Source organism: Halichoerus grypus, chromosome 7, assembly GCF_964656455.1.
Source record: "Halichoerus grypus chromosome 7, mHalGry1.hap1.1, whole genome shotgun sequence".
Classification (NCBI taxonomy): Eukaryota; Metazoa; Chordata; class Mammalia; order Carnivora; family Phocidae; genus Halichoerus; species Halichoerus grypus.
This window is the reverse complement of record NC_135718.1, coordinates 49,045,298-49,070,611: the sequence shown is the minus strand read 5'-3', so window position 1 is coordinate 49,070,611 and position 25,314 is coordinate 49,045,298. Positions and strand designations below refer to the sequence as shown.

The window sequence follows — 25,314 nt, the reverse complement described above, 5'->3', positions numbered from 1 at the left end:
GATGGACATGTTCTCTATCTGTGTTGTCCGACCCCATAGCCACCAACCACATAGTGCTAATGGATACTTGAAAAGTGGCTAGTATGACAGAGAAATTTACATGTAAATAGGCCAATGTTACTAGTGGCCACCTTATTGGACAGCATGGTCCAGACTGCAAAGCCTTGCTACTTCGAATACACTCTCCAGACTGGAGGCAAGAGCATCACCTGGAAACCCGTAGAAATGCAGCATCTCTGATCCCACGCACACCTCCTGAATCAGAAGCTGCATATTCCATCAAGATCTCCTGGTGCTTCCATGCACACAAAGATTAGGAAGCACTCTTCTAGGGAGAAATTACCTCCACATTCACAGTCAGAAGATGTATACACATGGTTCTCAACCTGACTGCACTTTTGATGCAACAGGAAAGCGTTAAAAAAAAAATGCTGAGCCCGGGTCATTGCCTCCAACCCAGAGACTCCGACTTAATTGGTTAGAGGTTTGGCCTGAACATCATGAGTTTTAAAACCTCTCTGGGGGATTCTTGTAGACAGCCAAATTTATAACCATCCCAGAATAGCCTATAACAGTGGTTCTCCAAATTGGGTGAACATCAGGATCATCAGGAAGGCGTGGAAAACACAGATTGTCAGATCAAACTCTGGGAGTTTCTGATTCATTGCGTCTAGGCTGCGTTCTAAGAATCCGCACTTCTAACAAATTTTCAGGTGATGTCGATTCTGCCGGACTGCGAACGACACCTTGAGAACGACTGGCCTCGTAATTTTAAAAGCATGGGCTCCAGAATCAGATTGAACCGGGCTGAGTCCTGGATCCACATTTACTACCTGGGAAAGTTACCTAACTCCCAATTCCCCAGCTCTCTAAATTGTGAAATCGGACCAACCGTATTTACTGTGAATATTAACGCAGATAATGCCTATGAGATGCCGATCCCAGTGTCTGCTTTTAATAAGCAGTCAATAATTGTTCACTATTATCATCATGGTAAGAAAACATATTCATTCATTCAACAAGGACTAATTATGTGCCAGGCATGGTCCCAGGCACCAGGGCACAGCAAAAAAAAACCAAGACAGTGAATGTCCTTGCACAAGGCTATCACAGACCTTGCATTCTAATTGATAATATAACCCAGATGATCATATCACTCTTATAGCACTAATCATAAGAGTAAAAGAAACAAAGTTCAGGGAATTCATTCCAAATGGAAGAATGCGAAAGCTTCACATGGAAGGTGGAGTTAGGGCTGTTGCCTGAATGGGGAGAGAGGCGCCAACCAGCGAGATGGGGCAGAAACTCACTCCTGACTCAGCAGGAGGCAACATTCAGAAGAGGAGAAGCAACTAGCAGCCTGGTGGACCGAGGGGGCAGGGATTTTTAAAAAGGGTAAGGGGAGGCTGGGAGTTGAGGCTGTATGCCTGGAGTTGCCCACCAGCAGCTGCCTACCCTCTCTGGCCAAATCACATTGTTTTTATGTTTTTGGTTTTGTTTTGTTTTTTTTGAAATTTCAATATACTGAAAATTCCTGATGTCAGGAAACAGAAACCAGTCGAAGGCTTTCACCATTGAGTATTCTTTTTTTTTTTTTAAAGATTTTATTTATTTATTTGACAGAGAGAGAGAAACAGCGAGAGAGGGGACACAAGCAGGGGGAGTGGGAGAGGGAGAAGCAGGCCTCCCGCCGAGCAGGGAGCCCGACGTGGAGCTCGATCCCAGGACCCTGGGATCATGACCCGAGCCGAAGGCAGACGCTTAACGACTGAGCCACCCAGGCGCCCCACCATTGAGTATTCTTATCAAATGCAGAGGCTAGTCAACAGAAGGCTGGCTATTCACCTCACCTCAGCTGCTGTGGGTTTCTTCAAGCGAGGGAGTGGCCCTGGGGCCAGACACTGTGCAATGTAGAGGGCAACAGAAGGCCTCCTGAGATTGCAGCTGAGCCCTGAGAGAACCACCAAGTACTTGCAGAGGAAAAGCCTTGTTGTGACCCCACACGCTGCCTGCCCTGAGAAAATGGTGACATACGTCACAACTCGTCACCTCAGGTGGCATTCTAAAATTCCGGTTTCTCTCCACTCTTTAAAGTAAAAAAAAAAAAAAAAAAAAAGCAAGAAAGCATGAATTCAAAGGAAAGGAAGCTTTTAAGCAGGGGACGTTGCAGACCTAACATGTTCCCCTCAGTTGCTGCAGCCACGTAGGAAGGGGCGTCCAGAACAAATGGGTGAAGAGTGAAGAGCAGGCACATCTGCCTAGTAGTTCTCCTGGTCCCAGGAAAAGAAGGAAAACAAAACCATTACATGGAACTGAGGAGAGGGGGAAGGTCTCAGGCTCTAATGAGATTTCCCTAAGCGTCTCCTTTCAAAACACGCTGGAAAAGTACAAGGCAAAGGCACGGAGGGCTCAGAATGCCTGCCAGAACTTTTGGACTCAGAAGACTGAGCAGAGCCACTGGCTCTATGATTTGGGGCAAGTTATTTAACTCCTCTGGGCCTCAGTTTCTTTTCTGGCGAAATGAGAATATTAATAATAATTCCCCTGTGGCAGAAAAATGGCCCCCGGAAACATTCATGGTAATCCTCAGAACCTGGGACTCTGGTAATTTACATAGCAAAAGGCAATTAAAGTAGCAGACAAATTAAGGTTGCTCATCTGCTGACCTTAATATGGGGAGATTAGCTTGGATTATCCAGGTGGCACCCCAATGTAATCACAAGGGTCCTTAGAAGTAGAAGAGGGAGACAGGAGGGAAAGTCCGAGAAAGGTAATGACAGACAGCAAGATCAGGGAGAAACAATACGAGGACCCACCCCGAGGCTGGAAGCAGGGGCCGGGAGCCAAGGAATGTGGGTGGCCTCGGAAGCTGAGAAAGGCAAGGAAATGGACCCTTCCTCCGAGCTTCCAGAAAGGAGCACAGCCCTGAACACACTTGCACCTTGGCCCAGAGATACCTATGTCGATTTCTAACCTACACAAGCCTAAGAAATAAACATGTGTTAAGGCACTCATTTGTTACTGCAACAAGAGGAAATGAATACATCCGTCTTGCACGGTTGGGGGGCTGATGCCCGGCACGGGGAAGGGCGCTTTCTGATCTAGGACGGCATGATCATTGGTGGGCACCTGCCATCCTCCACACAGGGTAGGCTGGGCTCCTCTCCCCCGAGAAGTGCGCACGGCTCCCGGCTCCGTCCGTTGCACCCACCCTCGGCTGGGCTGGCATCTGGCAGAAGCCTCCTTACGTTCTTCCACCCACATGAGCTCTTTCTCCTGTGAACTCCCAAGGCCCTGACAGCCTGTACCTGGCAATTTGGGACTTAATTATACAGCGGGCAGTGTTACCTGCTGCTGCTGCATGTGTGTTTATTTTGGTTCCAAATCTAGATTCAAACCTCAGTCTCAAACAGGAACTACGTTTGTCCTTTTGGTGTTGTTATTGTTGTTGTTTTTAAGGACCTCTACTTTTTTTTTTTTTTTTTACAGTCCTGTTTTTATCACCTTTTGACACAAAAAGGAACTGCCCGGCATATGTTTATAAGCAGATATCCTCAATTATTTTAATTGCCCTGTGGCTGGGCACTACTCATTTTTCTATTTTTTAGGAGCGTTTTCTATTTTGTAGTACTGCTTGCCAAAGGCACTAAAGTCTAACATGGGTTACAAGAGCAGGTAGGTTTACTGTTTACAGTTTTTCCACCCTGGGTTCAAGGTCTGGGGCTCCTTACCGTCCCCTGACTTCATTAGCCAGAGAAGAGGGACAATGCTGGAAATCATAGCAAGACTAGGAAAGAGGGTGGCCAGACATGCTCCCCTCATCTTAGTGCTGAGCACACAGTAAGCGCTCAATAAAAGCTAGTGAGATGAGTGGCCAGTAAGCGCGTCATTATTTTTTTCTCTACTCTCTTCTCTTAACCACACAAAATGACCCTCAACAAAACCACATAAATCAAGACACAAAGGAGGACAGCCTGTTGACCTACCTTGGGGATACAGTTCCCCAAAGGAGACAGACAGAAGAGTTCTCCCCAGAGCATGTTATTCTAGTCTCAAAATAAAATACATCTCTCATTTCAAGGTACATTTATTTTAGTTAGGTAGGATAAGGATTTTGTGAGAGAAACAAAAATGAATAAGCTGGTGTGTGGGAACAGGAATTAAAATTAGCAGCGACTTGCCGCCTGCCGACGTGGATGTCCTCACATCCCACTGCCTTATTTTTGGTTCTGTTCTGGTTTGTTTTCTTCCTCAGTACTTTAAAATATGATAGGTAGGTTAGAAAGACAAGCCAGGGATAATCATGAAGCTCGTCCTATGTACGTGGTACTTTACTGACTCTGCCTCACTGAATCCCCTCAACAACCCTATCAGGTGAGTACTACGATTACCCCCATTCATAGGACAGGTGGAAAACTGAGTTTAAGACAGGTAAAATGACCTTGCTCAAAGTGACCCATTGGCCAAGCCAAGCTGTGAATTGAGGTTGTAACCCAGCGCTTGGCTTGACCCACTCCGCTCTATTGACCGCATGTGTGGAAGCCCCTAGTCTCTCCCTCTCTCAGGTGCAGCAGATCTGATCGCCAAGGTGCTAAGGTACCTTGGGAATCAGGAGACACCGCACAAGCTCTCTGTGTTTCCTGGGTCCTAGTGGCAACTCTAGAAACTGGAGGTGGACAAGGAGGAGTGGGAAGGAGAGGAGGAGGCATGAGGATGTGTGTTCTTAAATAAGATCTCTTCCCCTCCCTGCCTGCCTGAAGTGAAGCTCTCTGAGTAAGGAGAGATGGAGGGGTGCCAACAGAAATGAGCAAAACCAGCTCAGTCACCCCAACCCAGTCCTCAAACCCCCCAATCTTTTAAGGGTAAGGACAGAGGCAGAAGAGCAGCATGAATATGGACATAAAGTCAGACCAAATTGGAGGCAAATCATCCCTTCCGCCACTCCCAGGCTATGCGACCTTGGACAGGAATGAACATCTCTGAGCCTGTTTCCTTATCTTCAAAATGGGGGAAAATAATTCCCAGCTCACAGGTTTGCTCTGAGAATTAAGTGAGTTCATGTGTATAAGGGGCTTATCAGAGCGCCCAGCACATAGTAGAACTGGAATTAGCTGTTATTAGTAATATGCCGTCAGATGCACTAAGAGAATATATACAATAAAGTACATGAATACTATGCTATATAATATGCAACTATATATGATGATAAGAAATCAAGTGTGGTGGGTGTTATGCTCCAGAGAAGGTAAGGGTGGGGGTGACGGCACTCATTCTGTTTTGTACCCGCATGGTTTCAGCTACGCAGGGCTCAGCAGGTGTGTGCGAGAGAAGAGAACAGACTGCAGCTTCCTCATCTTATACCAAATCTCTGCCAGTAAAGGTAGCACCTTTTCGTTTTCCAGGAGGAGGGCAGCACTTCCTGAAATGCCCCCACTTAATGGGATTATTCCTCCTACTTTGTAAGCCATACCTCGTGGGAATGTTCATTTTATCTCTGGCAGCTCATCGGCACAATAATTGTTTCATGATGTAATAACCCGTGTATTAAATCAGACACGGGAGCCTCCTTGAAATATTATTATACTGAATTCTCTTCCGTAACAGGCAGCCCAGGGGTGGATCTCACCCAAGGGGCTTAGTTACTAAAGAACCAAAAGTATTTCATTGAAGGTGCCTTCTCCTATAAGAGGAGAAAGGTTATTTCCTGTTGTTATTTTTATTATTTCATAGTCCAAAAGTTTGTTGGTCTGTTTTCAGTTTCAACACACTTGCGCTTCCTAATGTACTACATATTTGCTTATTTATTAGGTTCGTTTTTTTCCTGTTCTTCCCCCACTGCAATGTCACAGGGTAGGACGCTGCCTATTGTATTCACTGTTGTTTCTTTTTTTTTTAGTGGGGGGAGGGGCAGGGGGAGAGAGAATCTTAAGCAGGCTCCATGCCCAATGTGGAGCCCAAAGCAGGGCTTGATCCTAAGATCCTGAGATCATGACCTAAGCCAAAATCAAGAGTTGGATGCTCAACCGACTGAGCCACCCAGCACCCCATTATTCACTGTTGTTTCTTAATCATCTGAAAAATTGTCTGGCACATAGTAGGTGTTTAATAAATATTGTTCAATTAATCAACAAATTGAAGCACGTTTTAGAGCATATTTTTTGAAGAGCAACCACAATTGATGTAAGAGTGTATCTCATTTTTCCTCCTTTTCCTTTTTCTTCTTTTCCTATTCACTCTAGTGGATTTTCACTAGACAAGAACACAACTCCAAAAATCAGGATTAAATCATTCACAAAAAGACATGAATTTTTAACAACCAAGTTCTCCTGACACAAAGACGCTTTCAGTCTCACAAGGAGACTCAGCTCCACACCCTTAGCTGGGGTGAGACCTGCTCGCTGCGCAGGAGGGGTGTCCCCACCACAGTCCTGAAGGGGCTCCTCAATCATCTAGGACCACGAGGGACCAAGAGAGAATGGACCCTGACATAAAATTCCGATTCCTGAAATGTGAAGACTAGAAGGTATTTTAAGTCCAAACCTCCCATTTTTCAGAAGGAAAAACTGAGGGTCCAGAAAAGCAAAATGGTTGTTGTAGTGCACAGAGTAATTAGAACACAGGCGGGAAGAAAAGGCAGATTCCTTTCCTACCTTCCTTCTTCCTTTCCTTCCTCCCTCCCTCTCTCTTGCTCTCTTCTTCCCTCTTCCCCTTTCTTTTTTCCTTGTCTGTCCGGAGTTTTTCAGGGTATGTGCATGCACATGGGTGTGTGTGCATGTGTGTGTATACTCTTCACAACAGGATGGTCTAGGACGAGCCCTGGTTAGCAGCCTATGTGTAATTTTGCCTCAGAAATGTTGATGATTTGATTTCACTAACTTCCCAGTCCTTCCCCACAACCTAGATCCCAAACTTCCCATGAACAATGCAAGAGTCTTAGAGGCATCCTGAGCTGAAAGTACTGGAAAAATCAAATCATCTAACCTAACCTTTATTTTACAGATGAAAAACAACAGGCTGAATGAAGGAAAGTGAGCTCCCCAGGTCACAAAGCCAGTTAACAACCCAGCTGAGGTAGCTGGGACCCTCAGCACCAGGGCACATTCAGGTCACACTCAGAACACTTCTCAAGATTTGTGGGTGGCTCTGACAGTCCCATCATGCTGGCTGGAAAACCCAATCTAAGCAAGCATGTCTCAAATCAAGGATGAAAACTTTTCCACTGAGCGAGTGAATAGAATTCTAATGAGAAAACTCGTCAAAAATAGAATCTTTATGGGATACACACACACAGATACACACTGATATGTGCATACATGATTACTGCATACATCATATAGAAAGGGTGCTTCTTTTTTTAAATACTTGATACTAGGCATATAATAAATTCACAGAGCTAGCAAGGACATCAAAAACATATTGCTAGGGGAAGCATATCTTGGCACAACATTTTTGAAAAATGAGCCATCAATATCTGTATGAACTAAAATATACGCATTCTTTGATCCAGTGATTCCTCTTCCAGGAACCTGGAACCATCTAGAGAAACAGAACTGTACAGATATGTGGATGAGGGTGTTTACTAAACCATCGTTTACAGCGCAAAAAGGAAACAATCAGGTGGTCCATCCTTAGGGTTATGGCCAGAGGAACCATGATATAATAATTTGTAGAATTTTGTGTAACTCTAATAAAATGAATTATTATAGAGCTGAAGGGACACCCATCATTTGTTAGTAAGAAAATCAAACTGCAGTGCAATGTGATGGACACACTTATTTTTACAAAGACCACCACCGCTCCATCATGTCTATGTGCATCCACGTTTGGGGCAAAGGGACATGAAGGAAAGATGGAAGTCTGTTAACACTGAGCATCCCAGGGAGAAGGCATGATTGCAAGGAACCCAGAAATAGTCCTCTGGGTCCCGTTTCAGCCTTCCTTTTCCCCTGTATACCTGCAGTAGCAGGAACATTCTGAGAGAATTATTCAGTGCAACCAAGAGAAGCTCGAAGCTGCCTCTTTCTGGCCCTGGCTCCCATGACCATCGTCTGAGCTAGTTATTTCTCCCAACAAAGTGTCCTGGTCCCGAGGCAAGAAGTGACCTGCTGAGCAGATACAGCTGGTGAGATGTGAACACAGCACCAGCAAAAGCTCATCCTTTAACACAGGAAGGGGGCCCCATCTCCTTCAAGGAGAAGGTGGCTCACGATGCTTGATGCTCCCCTGCCCCACAGAGGAACTCACAACCATAAATAAACCAGGCAGGACCCACTGTGCTTAAAACTAAGAAGCAGACAGAAGTAAGTCTGGCAGGCAGGCCTTCTAGGGCACTTGAAGCAGCTACTTGGAAATCTGGCCTCGTTCCCACGGGCTTCTCTGTCCAGTCCTAACTGCAGGTTGAATGAAAATGACCGAACCATGGAGGCAGAGGTCCTGACTAGGACAGTGTGACTGCTAGGTTTCAATTATGATAAAACTGCCTTCCCTGAAGCCCTAACTGGGCAGCACATCCTCCTGGCTGAGTGCTCCAAAGAGAACTGTCACCACCAACTCCCAAAACTCCAAGAGTTGTGCACACGAATACATAAAACTTTCCCTCTGTGGGGACAGTGCCGGCCTCTGATCCACCACAGCTTGGGAACCAGTGGGAAGAAAGGAAGAGAGGTCGACTTACCAAGCCAACTTCTGTTTAAGTACACAGACACAAACACTGGGGGGACCGTGAAGAAATCTACCACAGAGTTCACTTCCAGCCAGAACCACAGCTTATCGTTGGCTGCAATAAACTGGGGAGAGAGGAAAGGAGAAAAACATGAGAGGCACGATGCTGGCATTCGAAGTATATGCTTTTGCCAAAGGCTATGTTTTGGTTTTTCACAGGGGCCTGGAGGGAGATGTTATGTCCTTCTCATATCTATACCAATCACAGGCTATTTCTGTCTCAGAATTCGGTTACACAGTCTCTTGTAGAGAATGACCGTAGACTATGTTAACCTTGGAGAAATATCAGGCGATCTCTTTTCCTGTGGTTTTCAATAGCATCATAGGAAAGTTTGAGTGGTCTCACTTCCATTAGACTCTAACGGAAATATGACTTAAGTAAAGCATAGATGTACGCATCCACTCACACACACGGACACACAATCTCCGTAATACACGTTCCGTACGGCTCCCCTCATAGACACGCTCGACTACAAATCCTCCAAGCCCCCAGATTCTACCAACCTACCGCCTCGATTCAAGCCTCACAACTGTTCTCTCAGGATTCAACTAAGTGAGCCCCGATAAACATAATTTTACGAGTTTTTTTTTTCTCCATTTAAGACAACAATGCATTTGCATTTAGAGAGATGAGAAACAGTCGGCCAGTAGGAGTATAATAGTTACTTCAATCCCTGGTCGCCTCCTTGGAACAAGATTTTAACATGCACTTCTGAAAATGCGAAGTTAAGGAAAGGACTCTCTCACAGACTGAAAATCAGAATGTGGGTCTGTTGTCCCCCCTGGAAACACTGGGCTTCATCTCTGCAAGAGCAGATGCTCATGGGGCATGGCCCCTGGGTACAAGCGGCCCCATGATGATACTGAGTTGTGGGGATCAGACTTACCCGCAGGCCAAAGTAGAGAAGGAAGAACACGTTGAAAGCCATGTCGATCTGTAATGTGAAATCTTTGTAGAAATTCTGGCAGGATTCTATTGGGCTATTAGACAGGAAGAAGAAAAAAGCAAGAGGTAAATGAAAAGCGTCATCACGTCTTACACATACTGTGTGGTAGTGGTGCTTGGGGTAGAGGACAAAATGAATCTTCATTGACTAAAACATTTGGTCTTTCTACCCTCTGTGATGATCAAGCAAGCATGGCCAAGGGGTCTTTCCATTCAACCATTCAGTCTTTTGTTCTTTTATTTGTTTTTGTAATTATATATTTATATATATATATATTATTTTTATCATCATTCAACAGTTGAGCTAAGAATCTAAAAAGGATCATGCAGATACCTTGGAGGAAGGACAAGCAGGAGAGACCATCAAATTCCTTAATTTCACATTAACCCTTAAAGAACTGACTTCTTTCTTTTAGAGGACAGATACCAAAGCTCAAAATAGTCCCTCACACCCTCTAGCACATTAGAAGTAGAGCCCATTTTCAGTTAAACTCAGTGGCTGTGTTTGAGACCTCTTGAAAGCCATCGGTTGATGAATAATAAAGGACCCAGGAGCATTTCAGGAAAGCTGTGGAGGAGAGGATCCTGGTTGATGTTCTGGCTAGACTAAGTACGGACTTGATGTATAGCACTCTGATCTGGAGAAAGAAGCATTGCTCAACTGGTAAAGTTCAAGACCATTAAACCAAAATGTTGAAGCAGTACTCTAAGGGTTAATTTTTTTTTTTTTTTTTTTGGCATGCAAGTTAATTGGCTTTGTGTGTGTCAAGCAGCCAATGCGAACCCCCAGCACACTCTACTTTGTTCAAGAGTAGACAGTTTTTTAAAAGGGTACTGCTATACAAACTGGTACATGGCTTCCATGGGCTTTCCCATGTCAAACTGATCAGAGGATCAGTGTGTGAAAAGTCCCAAGTTTGGGGCTGGGTGGGAAGCAGGAAAGCCTCATAAGCATCTCAAAGCTGTGAATGAAAATTCATAGTAGACTGTTATCAGTAAGCAAATGGTAACACTCAGGCCAGAAACATAAAGAGGATGAGGTGGGGAAAGGGGAGGGAGTATGGGGAGAAGCAAAATACTTTCCCTGGATGGAAAGCAACGTGGACCTTTGGGCCAGGAGAGGGCCAGCTTGAGAAGTGCAGGATGGAGGATTTCCGAGTACCACCACTTTAGAAATTGCTATACGCAATACCAGTTAGTATAGTTGTACTTCTGCAAGGACAATGCTTGGTTGTTCAACAGGCAGGAATCTGTGCAGTATGGGAATGCAGGGCCCACATAGAGGCATGGTGGGTCGGTCTATGTGACTCTCCAATCATATTACATGCACCGAATTTATCCATTCTTCATCTCTATTACAAGTCAAACATGCCCTTTGTCATCTCCTAAATCACAAATAGGTGGGAAAACCTCCAGACAAGCATTGGGGGGGGGGGGGGGCAGGTTACCTACATTTGCATTTACCAACTAAGCAGACTAAAGGAAAAGCAAACGCTGAAAAACATTTCTTTTATAAAGGAAATGACAACTCCTAGGTTTTTGCTAAGGTGGGGAAGTGGGAGGGAAGACAGCATGTAATTTGCTTAGTCCAATGCTGGAAGGAGTGAGGAGCACAAAAGCTAAACTACTGCTCTTTACCTCCTCCCCTACTTGGGTATTAATTTAAATGAAAAAAGGAAAATCCAGACCTAGAGTTAATAAGAGACACTTCTGCAATCCCCAAGCCAGGATGGTGTTTTGTTTCATGTCAAAAACAAGACCCACAAGGTCCACAGGTGTCAGAGTTCTTAGCTTCTCTAGTCACAGTGAAAAGAAGTACATGAACTAGGTTGACCAGAAATCCACTATAGATTCCAAGGGAAGAGACAATGCATCTCTGTGCTACATAAGCCACTGGTGTGATGTGCTACTGATAAATGAATGGTGTGTGTGTGTGTGTGTGTGTGTGTGTAAGAGAGTGATCAAGAGTGAGGGTGGGAAGCTCTGTTGGTAAATGCTGCACTCATGTTTTTACTTGTACCAGTAGTGACTTAACTGTGCATTTAAATTCATATTCATCAAGATTGAGAGTCATAGTCAAAGGGACAGAGAGAAAGTCTTGGTTCCCAAGTCTACTATGGAAAACCCACTATCACTTCACCAAGGTCAAACAATAACCTTACTATTGCCCACACAATATATTTGGATGTCCTGTGAATTTCCTAGCTCCCATTAATTCCATGGCCTTTGTGGTAAATTTTGTAGTAAACTTAAAATGTATCTAATAGGTAAAACATTTGCTAGGCTGTGGAAGGGAATGGGATAGTGGGGGAAAAGATGTTAGCTCAATGCCATTGAGGATATTTTGGTTGAGCATAAATGGCCTTTTCCTCCATATGTTCAAAAGAACGTAAGGAATCGGACTGTAGCAACTTCTTCCCATTGATCCTTTCCTTCCTTGTAATTCCTGCTGTTCCCTCCTCTATTGCCCATATGCAAAGGCAGCAGTGAGAGGGCTTTCTGCTAAAGGACACTGTGTTGAAAAATATACCTCAACAGCATCCCTGATTTACAGAGAACAGAGCTGAAACCATATCAAACCTTTTCCTTAATACTCTTTCAAAAATTTTGAACTGATTTAACCACTGTTTCATAGTATTCCTTGAGTCCTAGACTTTAGGCTGAAAAAAGAAAAGGAGTACACTATGCTGCTTGTGCTAGCAGATTGTCCTCCGGCTGAAGCTTGCCAATGATATGGGTACGCTCTGTTAAGATATAAGAGACGAAGAGAAGCAGAAAACTCTGGGATAAAAGAGGCCCAGCCTCTGTGACCCAGGTAGGACCAGAGTGATGGGGAAATCTGTTTTCTATCCCTTTTAGCTCTTTCCTGCTTGCCACAAGAGTCCAAGGAGAAATGTCCTGCCTAGTTTTCTCAAGTGGCAATAGAACTGTTTATCAGGATCCCCTCTGAGATAAATCTTCTGAGTGCCTGCAGTCTACAAACTCACACAATCAGAGACCACAGAGTGGAGATTCTAAAGCCCCATCATTTCATTCCCTAAATGGAAACAACCCACAGAGAAGTTCACTGATCTTATAAAAAGAAAATATATAATTCAACAATAAAAGGGCTGGCCATATCAGCCAGGATTTATTTTCCTCCCAAAGAGATTGTTATCTTAAGGATTAATGCTCATTGTAGGGTAGAAAATGAAATACAAACTGCTTCTCCTTCTCATGTACAATAAGAGAGTTCCCTGTCTAGATACACAGAAGTTTCAAGAGCTAGAAAAGAAATCACTTTTTTTTAACACAAAAGAAAGTGACTCCGAAGTACACATTTAAATTTGGATTGCCGTTCTTACGAGGCATGTTCACGTCCGAATAGGCTGTATGTGGATATATGTTGCCAATAGAAAAAAAAAAAAAAAGTGGAGTTTTAAGAACTGAAATAGGGATACTGGTTCTGATCCTGCCAGTAGTAAATGGACTTTCCCTAAATTGTTCCTGGTTAAACTAATGATTTACCAATTAGAGGACACAAGATAATTGGTAAGCTGATGGACTCCTCATTCTTAGACTCCCACTGTCCATGGGTCAAATGTGATACTAAAACCTTAGGCAAGTTTTGTGTTTTCACCAGGACTCTATGATTGGGACACCTTCAAAAGAACCTCAATAAAGAGCTGCTTGTGGTTTAAATATTCAGTGTAGGAGAGTCGTCTTATTTCCTCTTGACCATCCAATAAGCACATCTTTAGTATTTAGACATCTATAGAGGAAAAGGAGACTCACTCAGAATGGCAAATATATCTCTTTCTCCATCTATTTAACAACATAATATCCAATGAAGACCCCTGAGCGGGAAGATCCAATAGTCCTTCCTGAAACTGACTTAAGACCTTGTCTTTCCAAAGCACAGGGCAAACAATGGCTAGCCAGGTTTTCTTTCAAGGGGCAGGGACTAAGGACAAAAAAAACTCACTTCCAGCAGGTGTTCCTCTGGATATCTGCATCATCACCAAGAGGGTAGTAATTGCCCTCTCTTCTCAGCCTCTGAACTCTGGTGTTTTCTGAAGTCTGTTTTCCTAACTCCCTGAGTCTGGCTGCTCAACCCAGTGGAGATATTTCTCCAGGACAGTGGTTCTCAAACTTTAGCATGTACCTGGAAGGCTTATTAAAACATTGACAGGTCGCTTCCAGAGTTTCTGATTTAGTAGGGCTGGGGTGGGGCCCTGGGAATTTACATTTCTAACAGCTTCCCAGATACTGCTGCTTGTCTGGGGACCAAACTTTGAGAACCACTGTTCCAGAAGCACTTTCTTGCAACTACACACTAATTACAGGTGTTGCTTCTCAAGAAGATTCCCATTCAGACCTGAGCAGAGATGATTAAACGTTTGAGCCCACCCCCAGATAACCAGCTGCATACCACTTAACTAATTGCTGAGATCAAGAGGTTGAACAGATATTTTCACTTCCAGGTGGGAACAAGGGGGAAAAAAATTAAGACGATACAGAGAAGTAATTACAACACCACTATGTGAGCTTCGCCACCGAGATTCTAATTAACAGAGTGCCTGAGGAGCACATCTTTAGTTTAAGATTAAAAGGAAAAATGAAGTATAGATGGGGAGAGGTTACGGAGACCATCATTTATGAGACAACAAAATGTTAAGCAGTTTAGGGACATCAACAGCAGCAGCAAATATCTGAGATGATTTAATAAATAACCACATGAGAGGGAAGGGACTAACTGAGGAACAAAATAGCACTTTGTGAAATAATTTCTAACATCTGAATTCTCCTCGCTCTTGTGGTTAGTCCCTTTTTAAATTGGATGGAGCCTTCTCAATTCCCACCAGGATTATGGACCACCAGAGAGCACCACAGACATGAATCAATACAGTAAGTTTAATGATTCCAGACTCTTCTCCTAGTCTCACCTCTGCAATGTTGCCAGATTAATTTAATTAAAAGATGTCATTCATCTACTATCATGGCTCCCTCCTGCATCATACATCAGCTCTAACCCTGACTGTGATGAACCTCTGAAACCCAGCCTCACTACATGTCCCATTTTATTTTCTACCATCTGCTCCACGCCAAGCCCTTTGCTACTATGAGCTGCTACCTTCCCTATTTCATGAATGTGACCCACATGTTCCTAATTCTAAATCTATGCTTTTGCTGTGGCCTCTTCAAATGCTCCTCCATCTTTGTGTTCAAACCTTAAGGCAACCCTCAAAGCCAACAGAAAGGCACAGCTCAGTAAATTACTCGTGGCCTCACTGACCTCTCCCATCTCTGAATTCCTATAGCATTAGGAGCAAGGCATTCCAAACTGTCTTATAATGCTGATTCTCATCTAATCCAATATAATAATACTTGGCATTGTATAGAGCTTGCACACACTATTGCATTTGGTCCTTACAACTTGGCAAAATAAAGTAGACAGTTCGTTATAATCCTCATTTTGCAGACTTCTGAGAAGTAGAGGCTCAGAAACCTATGCAAGATCATGTAGCTAAGTGGAAGTGTTGGGACAGAGACCCAATATCCTTCCTGCCATACCACCTTACTTCTCCAGAAGAACTGCAACATCCTTGGAGAGGTAAAAAACAAAACAAAACAACAACAACAAAAAAAACATAAGATGTAGCATCTACTATCTACAGACCCTGGCATGGAGCTTTTTCAAAAACAATGAGGGTTGACTGATTTACAGAGGAGGTGAAACTGCCCCAGAAAAATTTAATGTGTTTGTTGAATGGTCTGGGAAAATTCAGAGGAAGCTGACCTGTCCAACTTGTATCTAACCCTGCTCTGTAAAGACGGTCATACGGGACATTACTAATCCCCAGGAGTGCTTCTGGGGCCCCTGAGGGGGTAGTGGCATCATGGAGCCTGACCCTATCTGCTGAGGGTAAGTTCCTCTGCTTGTGGAGAAATAACTCCTAGTTATCCATCTGCTTAAAGATGATAACCCTCAAGATGCCCTAATTTTCTCTTATCCTCTCTTATTCTAAAAGAACAAGAATGGATATAGTAATGGATGATGTTTAGATACTGAGAACACTTCTAATTATGGAATAGACAGTAAAGTTTTGCATCCCATTCCATTCAACTGAAGTAAAGAAAAATGATAACATCATATAGTCGTGGATACTACAGAATCTATCTGCAACCGAGAGGGAGGAAATCTAAATGACTGGATGTTTTTCTAATAATGTCTGGATATACTGGATAAGCAAAGTGCCTGCAAAATAGAAATAAAAGCACCTAGCTGATCAGAATATTATGAGAGCAAAATATTTTTAAAGGGAGGCAATTCTTTGCAATATACTCCAAATTATTGGTATTATTATTATTCATATAATTTTAGGTCTCAGAAAAATACCTTCTAAGTTAATAGTAATAGTGGATTTAGTGCAAATGACAAGATAGTAATTAATCACTGAGAAAGTAATAATCTTTATAGAGAACGTTGTCTTCTAACCTAGACAGCACCCCAGGTCTTGAATGGATCCAAGTTGAAAGCTTTCTATCCTTTAGCTTTCATTAGTACCCCCATTTTAACTACCTTGTCAGTTATGTCCTTAAGAGCTTGTCTTTCCAATGTTGGTGCTTTTAGTGTTTATACTGAGTGGAGCATATATTCAATAACCTGTGTAGGTTTTATCTCTTTTATCAAACAGAAGCCAGCTTCTCCTGTTGACCATCATCTTGACTTTATCCCAGGACATCTGAGTAGGTATCTTCTAAGACGTTATTATTGTTGATGGGGGAGTTTGCATTCAGTCATTAATCAATACTAATGACAATGACCTCAAAAGGAGCCTTTCTAAATCTTAAAGCACTTGTTTTAGACCTTGCAATGGTTCTAATGTGAATAGAAAACATTTTTGTTACTTGATCCCAAGCCAGTTAGTTAAATGGCTTTGTTGGGAAATCTTCAGTTATGGGTTTGTATCAACAGGTCTATTAATCTTTCTGACAACATCAGGCTTCCAATTCTGCCTCCACTCAATTGACGAGATGTGAGCCAATAGCCACAAATATATGCCTCATTAGGGTCATGTTGAAATGAACTGGAACAAATGAAAAGTTGGTATATAAACCCTTACTGCTCTGGGATCCCATGTGCTCTGTCTTCTTGAGCTCTGACTGTTATAGAGAATCCTGGAAGAATGATAGCAGTAGACTTCAGAGCAGTTGTATGGCTCAGGGTATCTACCTGAATAATTGGTCCTAATAATTAAGCATTCTTCAAGGAGACAAACAAAATTACATAGATTGCCGATGAAGAGAAAAAAATATGTCAGTTTCTTACACACTGGATTTCTCAGTGAAACACACTGATAATCTGTTTTCATGAAACTCAGATGGTGAAATCTCTGTCACTTTCTGATAGAGTTCCTCTAAATTTTCTCACAAGATTTCAAGATGCTATCCGACCTTAGGATCTCCTTCTCATCTTCATTCTGTATGTTTTTATCCATTTAAGCACCCAAATAAGTAAATCAAAAGCAAAAATGTGGGCATCACGGGACATTACTAATCCCCAGAAGTGCTTCCGGGGCCCCTAAGGGGTAGTGGCATCATGGAATCTGACCCCATCTGCTGAGGGTAAGTTCCTCTGCTTGTTGAGAAATAACTCCTAGTCATTCGTCTGCTTAAAGATGGATGACCCACAAGATGCCCCAATTTTCTCTGATGGAGTTGAGAAGTTAACCTCAAGCTTGTATAGCAGTTAGGTAGTTTTGGAATTCAATGGAAGAGTTAAAATTCCAGCTCTATCGTTATTAGCTGTATAATCGTAGACAAATAATCTGAACTCCACAACTTGATTTTCTCATCTGTAAACTGGAGATAAGGATACAAACCGCAAAGGTTGTTGCAAGAATGAAATCGGATAATGAGTAAAGACTAAGTGCTGAAGAGGTGATAGTTATTTTTAAAACTAAGGTAATAACAATAGTGATAGATAAGGACTGTTTGTAGAAAAATGCCAAAAAAGGCAATCATCCAAATGAACAAAAACTGATAGAATCAATTATTTCACACTTCATTTTCCATTTGTACCTGCTTTATTGCTTCCTTATCGGATGCTGTAATAGAATTCAAATGCCCAATAGGTTGTGCAGTGAGCTAACATCTGGTGTCATTCTATATATTAGAGCATTTCATTTGGGTAATATTAAAGAAGGAACACCAGGGAAATTATATTTCCATAAAGGCAGCCACATAGTCTCATAAATATTAAATAATTAACCAAGATTTCCTGACAGAGAAAGCCATGAGTCACTTTAATGAGTGGCCACAGGAGGTTGTGTATTCTTTTCCCGGGTCTTTAGCAGAAGAGAGAGTTTCATTTGCCTGGTTGGCTTACCATGAATCTGGAGGAGAGGCAGGGGGAGGAACCAGTCATATGTCTTCTAAATATCTCTTCCAATTCTACGTCTGTAAGATCATGTATTTCTTCACTGTTGGACTCTTGGAATGATGTCCAAGACAACCTACCCACTAATGCTTGTTTTCTCCAATTTGTCTACAGACTACAATTATTTCAATCACAGTTGTTACCAGACTGGAATTAGTGTTCATATTTGCCAGCAACTTTTATGTAATAAATCAGAGTTAAGCTACTACATGAAACAGAGTCTTGCCAAATGAGTGCTGCTTTGGTTCTCACTGAACTGTCTGAGAACCCATGACCGATTGCTTCTTACTCTTATTTCGCTACCTCCACGACGCCAGCCATCTCTTCTTCCGTAAACTCTTGTTTACCTAGTAGAGGAATGTGATGAAGTAGAAAATTCAAATACACACACACACAAATACTACAAAACAGACTAAGAATTCTTCAAGGGCAGGGTCAATGTACAATTGTGAGTGGTACATGTGGATGGGGACACATGCGCACACACGGCACATACCCACAGCCTTCCAGCAGAAACGTATGCTCTCTATCCAACCCCAACCTCACTCTGGGACCATCCACAAAATAGGATCGCTTGGGTGAAGTGATTAGAAAGGGGGAGAAGAGGGAAGAGAGAAGTTCCAGGTCTGAATGAAGAGCAGGGAACCCAGACACATTGCCTGGCAATGGGGGGAGAGGGATTGGAGAGGGAGGATTGCAGTAGCTCTGACCCCTGGAGCCAAACTACTCTCATGCCTACAAAAATGTAGACCTGAAGAAGCAAGAAAAGAGGATTCATCCTAACATTACTGGATATTAAATGTTGCCACACGTGTGCCGAGAGGCCCATAGACAATCATCTCTTGCCCATAATAACCACTAGTCAGCTCCTAGACACTGGGGGGCAATTGTCTGGTGTCGCCATTTCTTAAGGAGAGAGCAACCATGAGGAAGCAGCCTAGGGGCACAGTTTCAAGGCACTTCGGACTCAAGGCTTCCCAAATAAACTACGAAGGTCTCATAATTGCATAGAGAATGGTAGGGGCTCCTAAGGTTGAGCATGTGGGTTGGGATTCCCACAGTATAACAGTCTTCCAAATCACTGTGGGATCTCTTTGAGCTGTTATTAGGCACAGACTTCAAAATTCTCCTGTTTGAGCCTTCTTGTCCTGATGTTTGTCTTGGATTCTTCTGGGTATTCCCTGGTCATCCTACTAGTCTCCTACTTAGCTTATGCCCTATGCTCCCACCCCCATCCACCTCCCTGGCTTTAATGTAATCCTGAACAGCCTGAACAGCCTGACCTTGGCAATGCCTCCTTGCTATGGGTCTACCTGCAAGGATTTTAAGTGGGAAATCCAAAACTCCCGAATCTACACAGCCAGGCCTAGCCTGCTCTGGGTCCCAGACTGATAGCCTAATCAGATGGGGGGTAATGAGGATGCAGGAGACAGATCCCTTTCCTGTTCCCTTCATGGAACTCCAATTTCCTGCCAGCAGCCAAAGAGACCTAGATCTGTCACAGTTTCAATCTTGCTATCTGCCAGCCACATCTGGACCCAAGCAGAATAGCACACATCTCCTCGGTGGTCTCATCTGAAGAGCTTCAATGACAAAGAGTGTCAATGCTGGAGACCTGCCTCGTACCGACCTGGGGAGGCTCGAGAGCACTAGGGAAAAAATAATTAGGTAAGGAAATGGTGGTTCCATTTATCTGCTTTGCTTCACTTTGAAGAATAGAAAACACTGTCACATAACATACATACTCACCACCAGGACATTGGCATTTGTTAAAAGCTACACATGAATTTATATGTGATGCTAAAGGATAATTATGATAGTTTTGTTTCTGATATCCTGAGGTTGGTTTTTTCTTTTTGGTTGAGAACTTTTTTAAGAAGACACTGAGAAAGACCTGGTACACGTTCTTCTGACATCTGGCATAGAAAACAATTACACCTTTATATTACACAAGAAAATTAAATAGCCGTGTCTTAGCTCTGTCTTTGGCTGACAGCTGAGGCGTGGAAGTTTTGTAAGTATTCCTATTTAGGAGTTTTGTTGGGAGCCCAGCAGCCTCACAGCCAAAAAGGAGAGTCTGAGATGCTGCTGATTAAAAGTCATGAGTCTGCTGAGTCCAAAACAGGAGTCACACCTTAGGAATGCCATAAAGTGACCTGGGCAGTGGGGACCAACATTACCACGGAAAATCAGAGGTGACAAGTTACCTTTAGAGACAAATTGTCATCATTAACACAGAAAATGGTAATGGCTTGTTAAGCCCTATGATTATACAATCATATCTTCAAGTATACACTCTTCTAATTTTCTCTTTAACTACTTCATGGAAATAACTTCTTACCTCCAGGAACATTTCTTTTCCTTCACTTTTTCTTTCCCATTTGCTTCTGGTTAGCATTGGAAATCACTTATTATCAAAACTGTCCTGCTCGTACCTCAGAAATAATAGCTCCTTCCACCATATTAATGGTGTCCACATGACTTCTGGATCCATTCAGAAAGTAATATCATGAATTGTGTGCTCATTGGGGTAAAGTTTCTTTTTCCTTGCTTCTTTCTGCAGTTCCCCTTTTTAATTCTATTGCCATATCTTTGATTTTCTCTAGAGTCATTTTCCCCCCTCACTGTAAAAATAAAAGGTCTGTGAGGGACCCAGGATTCCCCTAGGAAGCTGACTTCTTATGATTCTCTCTTTTGTCTCCATAAATGGATCCATTTAACCCCTCTCTATGTTGGGTTTCAGAAATCCTTTCATTTTATCTGGAAGCACTGTGTTTTTCTGAGAAAAAGGAGTGGGTCCCTTTACTGAAGAACCCCAAAGAGAAGAATCAGTTGTTTCCTTCACCAAACCCCCAGATGAAGGAAAGCTCTGGTAAAGTGAGAGCATGTCATCATGCTGGTCAGGATCACCTGCTCTGCATAGGTCTATAATTCCATCTAAGCTTTCAAAAAGGGAAATGCTTCCATTCAAAGGGCCTTTGTACTGGTAACCAAAAGAACATGTTATGAAATTCTAAGCAAAGTCTATTTCTATAGGGCGAATAGGATATGTTTCACAGAATAAGGGAAAAAACATTGTGGAAAGAGCTTCAATCTACTAAATCCCCTGGATATGAGGAACTCAGGATTCATGAGGAAAAATAAAACACAAGATATGAAGCTTCCAATTTTGTGTCATTATGACTGCTTAGTGCAGAGTTTTAATCTAAGAGGCTCTAGCAAGCTGGTTCCACCAAGAATTGTCTAGGAATTCTTATTCCTGCCATAGGATTATTAGAGTTTGGTAATGCCCACCTGTCATCGTTCTCAAATGACAGCCAAGGTATGTATTAAAATGTAAAGCATCTATTTACAGGAAATAACAAAAAATCCAGTTCAAAAAAAGAGCCTAACAATTATTTTTGTAACAGTTTATTCTGAGAATAAAACAGAGAAAAAAAAGAGCAGGAAAAAAAAAATGTTAAAAAAAAAAAGAAAAAGAAAAGCAGCTTTAAAAGGAGTCATTAGACACTCCTAAGGCAAAAATATATCTCAATGAGAGAAAATGATCACGATTACTAATCAGTAATATTGAATGCAATGCCAACATGTTTTGATAAATATGGTATTCCTTTATTGTACTACCATTGACATCTTTTAAAGTTGAATTGGCACTCCTGTTTGCACAATAAACTAAGACAAAGGCCAATGATTGTATTTTTCAGGACAGTTAGCCTAAGAGATTTTTTTTTAATATACACATTTAGATATTTATTAATCTCATTAGCTCTAAACAAAACCAAACTAGGTAACAGTGTTCAGAAAGATGTGATAAGGCACCATAATAATTTGTCATTTAGAGCACATCCACGCAGAGTTGGGAATTTGCAGGACTGATTGTCAGGTAAATGGTTACTTGGAAAACTGGCCCTTGCTTCTAAATTCCATGTTGTTAGCCTTTGCTCAGCATACATCTAAAAACAGGAGATTTATTTTTCTCTTTCCCATTGTTTTAGTCTTGCGTTTTCAAGGGACAGGGTGGCCTTCGTGGCATCACAGCAAATTGGGGGCCCACGAAGATGTCCAAAGAAAACCCTAAATCCCAGTGCTTCAGTGTATTCTAACACTTACTGCTTCAATCCCACACATGCGCCCAGTGCTCATTACATTCAGGTCCGGGCCTGGGGGTAAAGCTCGCAGCATGCACGGGCAGTGCAGGAAAAGGATCTGGTTAACCTGGAGGCAACAACCGAAAGGGTGAGCTTGCAGCATGCAATGAAAACCACAGCTTGGCCTTAGCTGCCATGCAGAAAAGACCTACATCAAAGAGTCTGCAGTGCGGCTCCTGGGTAAGAGTCGATATGAGAGAGGTAAGTTACTTCAGCAATGAAAGACACAGGCAGAAAAATGTCCCAACCACTCTAAACAGAACGCTGTACAGAGCCCTGGCATTACACACAAGAAGAGGCAGTGTAGGGGATGGGGAGGGGAGAGACAGAGGAGGGAAGGCGAGGACAGAACTGGTCGTCATGTTGATGAGATGGTTTCCCTGGCCATCCTTTCGAATGCATGTCTTATTAGAATGTATGTTGCTTCAACAAATAACCTCTAGAGTCTTTAACATCAACCATAATTTTTTAAGATGTTCTGAAAATTCAGGAGAAGCAAGGCATCAGTTACATAAAGATACACACCATGATTTCTTGTGGTTACAGTTCGTTATACAAGCAGAGCTGAGCCGGTCAGATAAATAAGAGACAGTTAAGTGCCAACATCCTTAACACTTTGGTTACAGAACTCATGGTAACTCCCAAGGTATAACATGGCAGTGAAGCCACCCAACACGGTCGTGAAAGCTCGGGGCAGCGCAGAGTAGGTAACTCTATGCAACTACCACCCCAGGAAGGAACTTATGACCCTCAATTTAAACCCACTCCCAAGGGGCACCATCTTTTCTTCATCCCAGCATGCATGGCAGGTCAGAAGTGAGTTCATCCACATATACCTTGACCATTCCACAAAACCTTAGTTACAGGTGAGACTCCCCAAAAGTGTTTTTATCAAAATCGACTGATCAGGAAAAAAAAAAAAAAGTTTTTCCTAAAGGAATAAAAATAGTACCGATTCAGCAGGAGCCCATCAAGTGCCCCTCTGATGTCAAGGCCACATGGGGTCTCTGAGAACTGCCTTATTGTGAACTGCCTGCCTCACATCTGCTTTCTTTTCTCCTCCCCCTTTGCCTCTTGTGATCTCTGACACATTGAACACAACGCAAAGGATGGTGTGGTCTAGCCCTAACTCACAATTTCTCCCTCCTGGCTCTGATTGGAGGAACGGGCACTCCTCTTAAAATGGGCTCCTGGAGCTCAGCCTTCTCCCCTGCAGGTGTGATCACAGCCCCGAGGGGGGACACAGGGATAGCAGGGTGCTATCTCAGCCTCACATGCTCTCTGAGAGCTGACCATCCACCAAGACTCGGGCGCCGCTGCGGCGTGTGGCTGGATGCGCGTAACAAAGGAGCCGCTCCCTGTCCCAGCCTCCACACGCCTCAAGATACAGCTGCTTCCACTTGGTTACAACTCATTCCTTCTGATTAGAAACCTAAAGGCTTAAGGTGAATGACATGTTTTCAAAGCGATTATAGTTTGGAACAAAACTATAACAGTCTGTACATTGATTCAACAAATTTCTCCGAGGTTCTTTTGAGACACGCACTATGCTAGTTTGGGGGACATAAAATTCAATCAAACATGGTTCCTGTTCTTCGGTCATTTTCCATTTAGTAGAGGTGTCTACCCAGATTTTAATTTCTGGAAGCATATATGCAACAGTGCCTTGCTTCCAAATTCTACCATAGGACCTTAGGCATGTTACTTAATCTCTCTGGGCCTCAGACTCCTCATGTATAAAATGCAAAGAATACCTGCCTCCTCAGATTGTTGAGAGGAATAAATGAGTTAGTAAATGTTAATTGTTTTGTTAGTGGCTGGCACATGGAAAATGCTGTGTCATTTTAGCTATTACGATCATTAGTAGCCAAATACAGTAAGAACCTGGGATAAGATGCAAAGGGCTCCGAAAAAGGTGGCCTCTGCTTAACTTTTGAGGTAGGTTATGAGTGATGAGTAAAATCTGTCAGGGACAGAGGCAGGATAAGGTACTGAAGCAGAGGGATAAGCATGGGCAGAAACCTGGAGGCCAGAGTGCACAGTGTACTCTGAGAATGGAGGGAGGGGGTGCCATATGACTGGAGCCTAAGTAGACTGTAGGATCGACAAGAAATGGAGTCGGACAGAGACTGTGAGGCTCTGTGCACCTCAGTGGCAACATGTCTAGTCTTTTTTTTTTTTTGAAAAAAGATTTTATTTATTTATTTGACAGAGAGAGACACAGGGAGAGAGGGAACACAAGCAGGGGGAGTGGGGGAGGGAGAAGCAGGCTTCCCACGGAGGAGGGAGCCTGATGCGGGGCTCGATTCCAGGACCCTGGGATCATGACCTGAGCCGAAGGCAGACGTTTAACAACTGAGCCACCCAGGCGCCCCATGTCTAGTCTTTATCCTATAGGAAACAGGGAGTTGACAGAAGCTTAAATGCAGGAGAATAAGGCCATTATGTTTTGTAGGAAGTTAACTCTGGTAGTGTTATGCAGAAGGAATCAGAAGCAGGAGCATGTGGAAGCAAAGAGGTTAATTAGTCAAATTAAATTCCAAAGGGGAAAAAAAGTCACCGACGCAGATAATAAGATAAAAACTATTGTTGCAGCACAAAGTATCCTAAGATCCTGCAAAACGTCCCTTCTTAGGGCGCCTGGGTGGCTCAGTTGGTTAAGCGACTGCCTTCGGCTCAGGTCATGATCCTGGAGTCCCGGGATCGAGTCCCGCATCGGGCTCCCTGCTCAGCGGGGACTCTGCTTCTCCCTCTGACCCTCCCCCCTCTCATGCTCTCTCTCTATCTCATTCTCTCTCAAATGAATAAATAAAATCTTTAAAAAATAAAAAAAAAAAAACGCCCCTTCTTCAGGGCAGGATGCTGCCAGGGCTCCCTAGGGAAAGGGATTACCCACAGTCTTACTATAGCAGCCACCTAACCATGTGGCTACTTCTCCTACCCCGACCCCCCCCCCCATCATTACAGTCTCCGTGTCACAGAGCATGCGTCGCTTCATCTTTGGAAAGGACCTACCCTATTAAGAAGCCATTCTCTCTGCTTTTTGGACAGCAGTCTCTAAATTATACTTAGAATCT

General features: G+C 43.1%; 1 protein-coding gene across 21 annotated transcripts in view; it reads right to left on the bottom strand.

The window, feature by feature from the left end:
• The window catches only part of KCNMA1 (potassium calcium-activated channel subfamily M alpha 1), a 721,733-nt gene that overhangs the window by 289,712 nt on the left and 406,707 nt on the right, over positions 1-25,314 (bottom strand). For all 21 annotated transcript variants that reach the window (XR_013449725.1, XM_078077542.1, XM_078077543.1 and 18 more), the window contains exons 4-5: positions 9,609-9,702; positions 8,675-8,786 (exon numbers count right to left, since the gene is read on the bottom strand). Coding sequence is in view for 20 of the 21 variants with exons in the window: in XM_078077542.1 (XP_077933668.1) it covers positions 8,675-8,786; positions 9,609-9,702 (206 nt within the window). In the remaining variant the exon portion in view is untranslated. The remainder of the gene's footprint in view (positions 1-8,674; positions 8,787-9,608; positions 9,703-25,314) is intronic.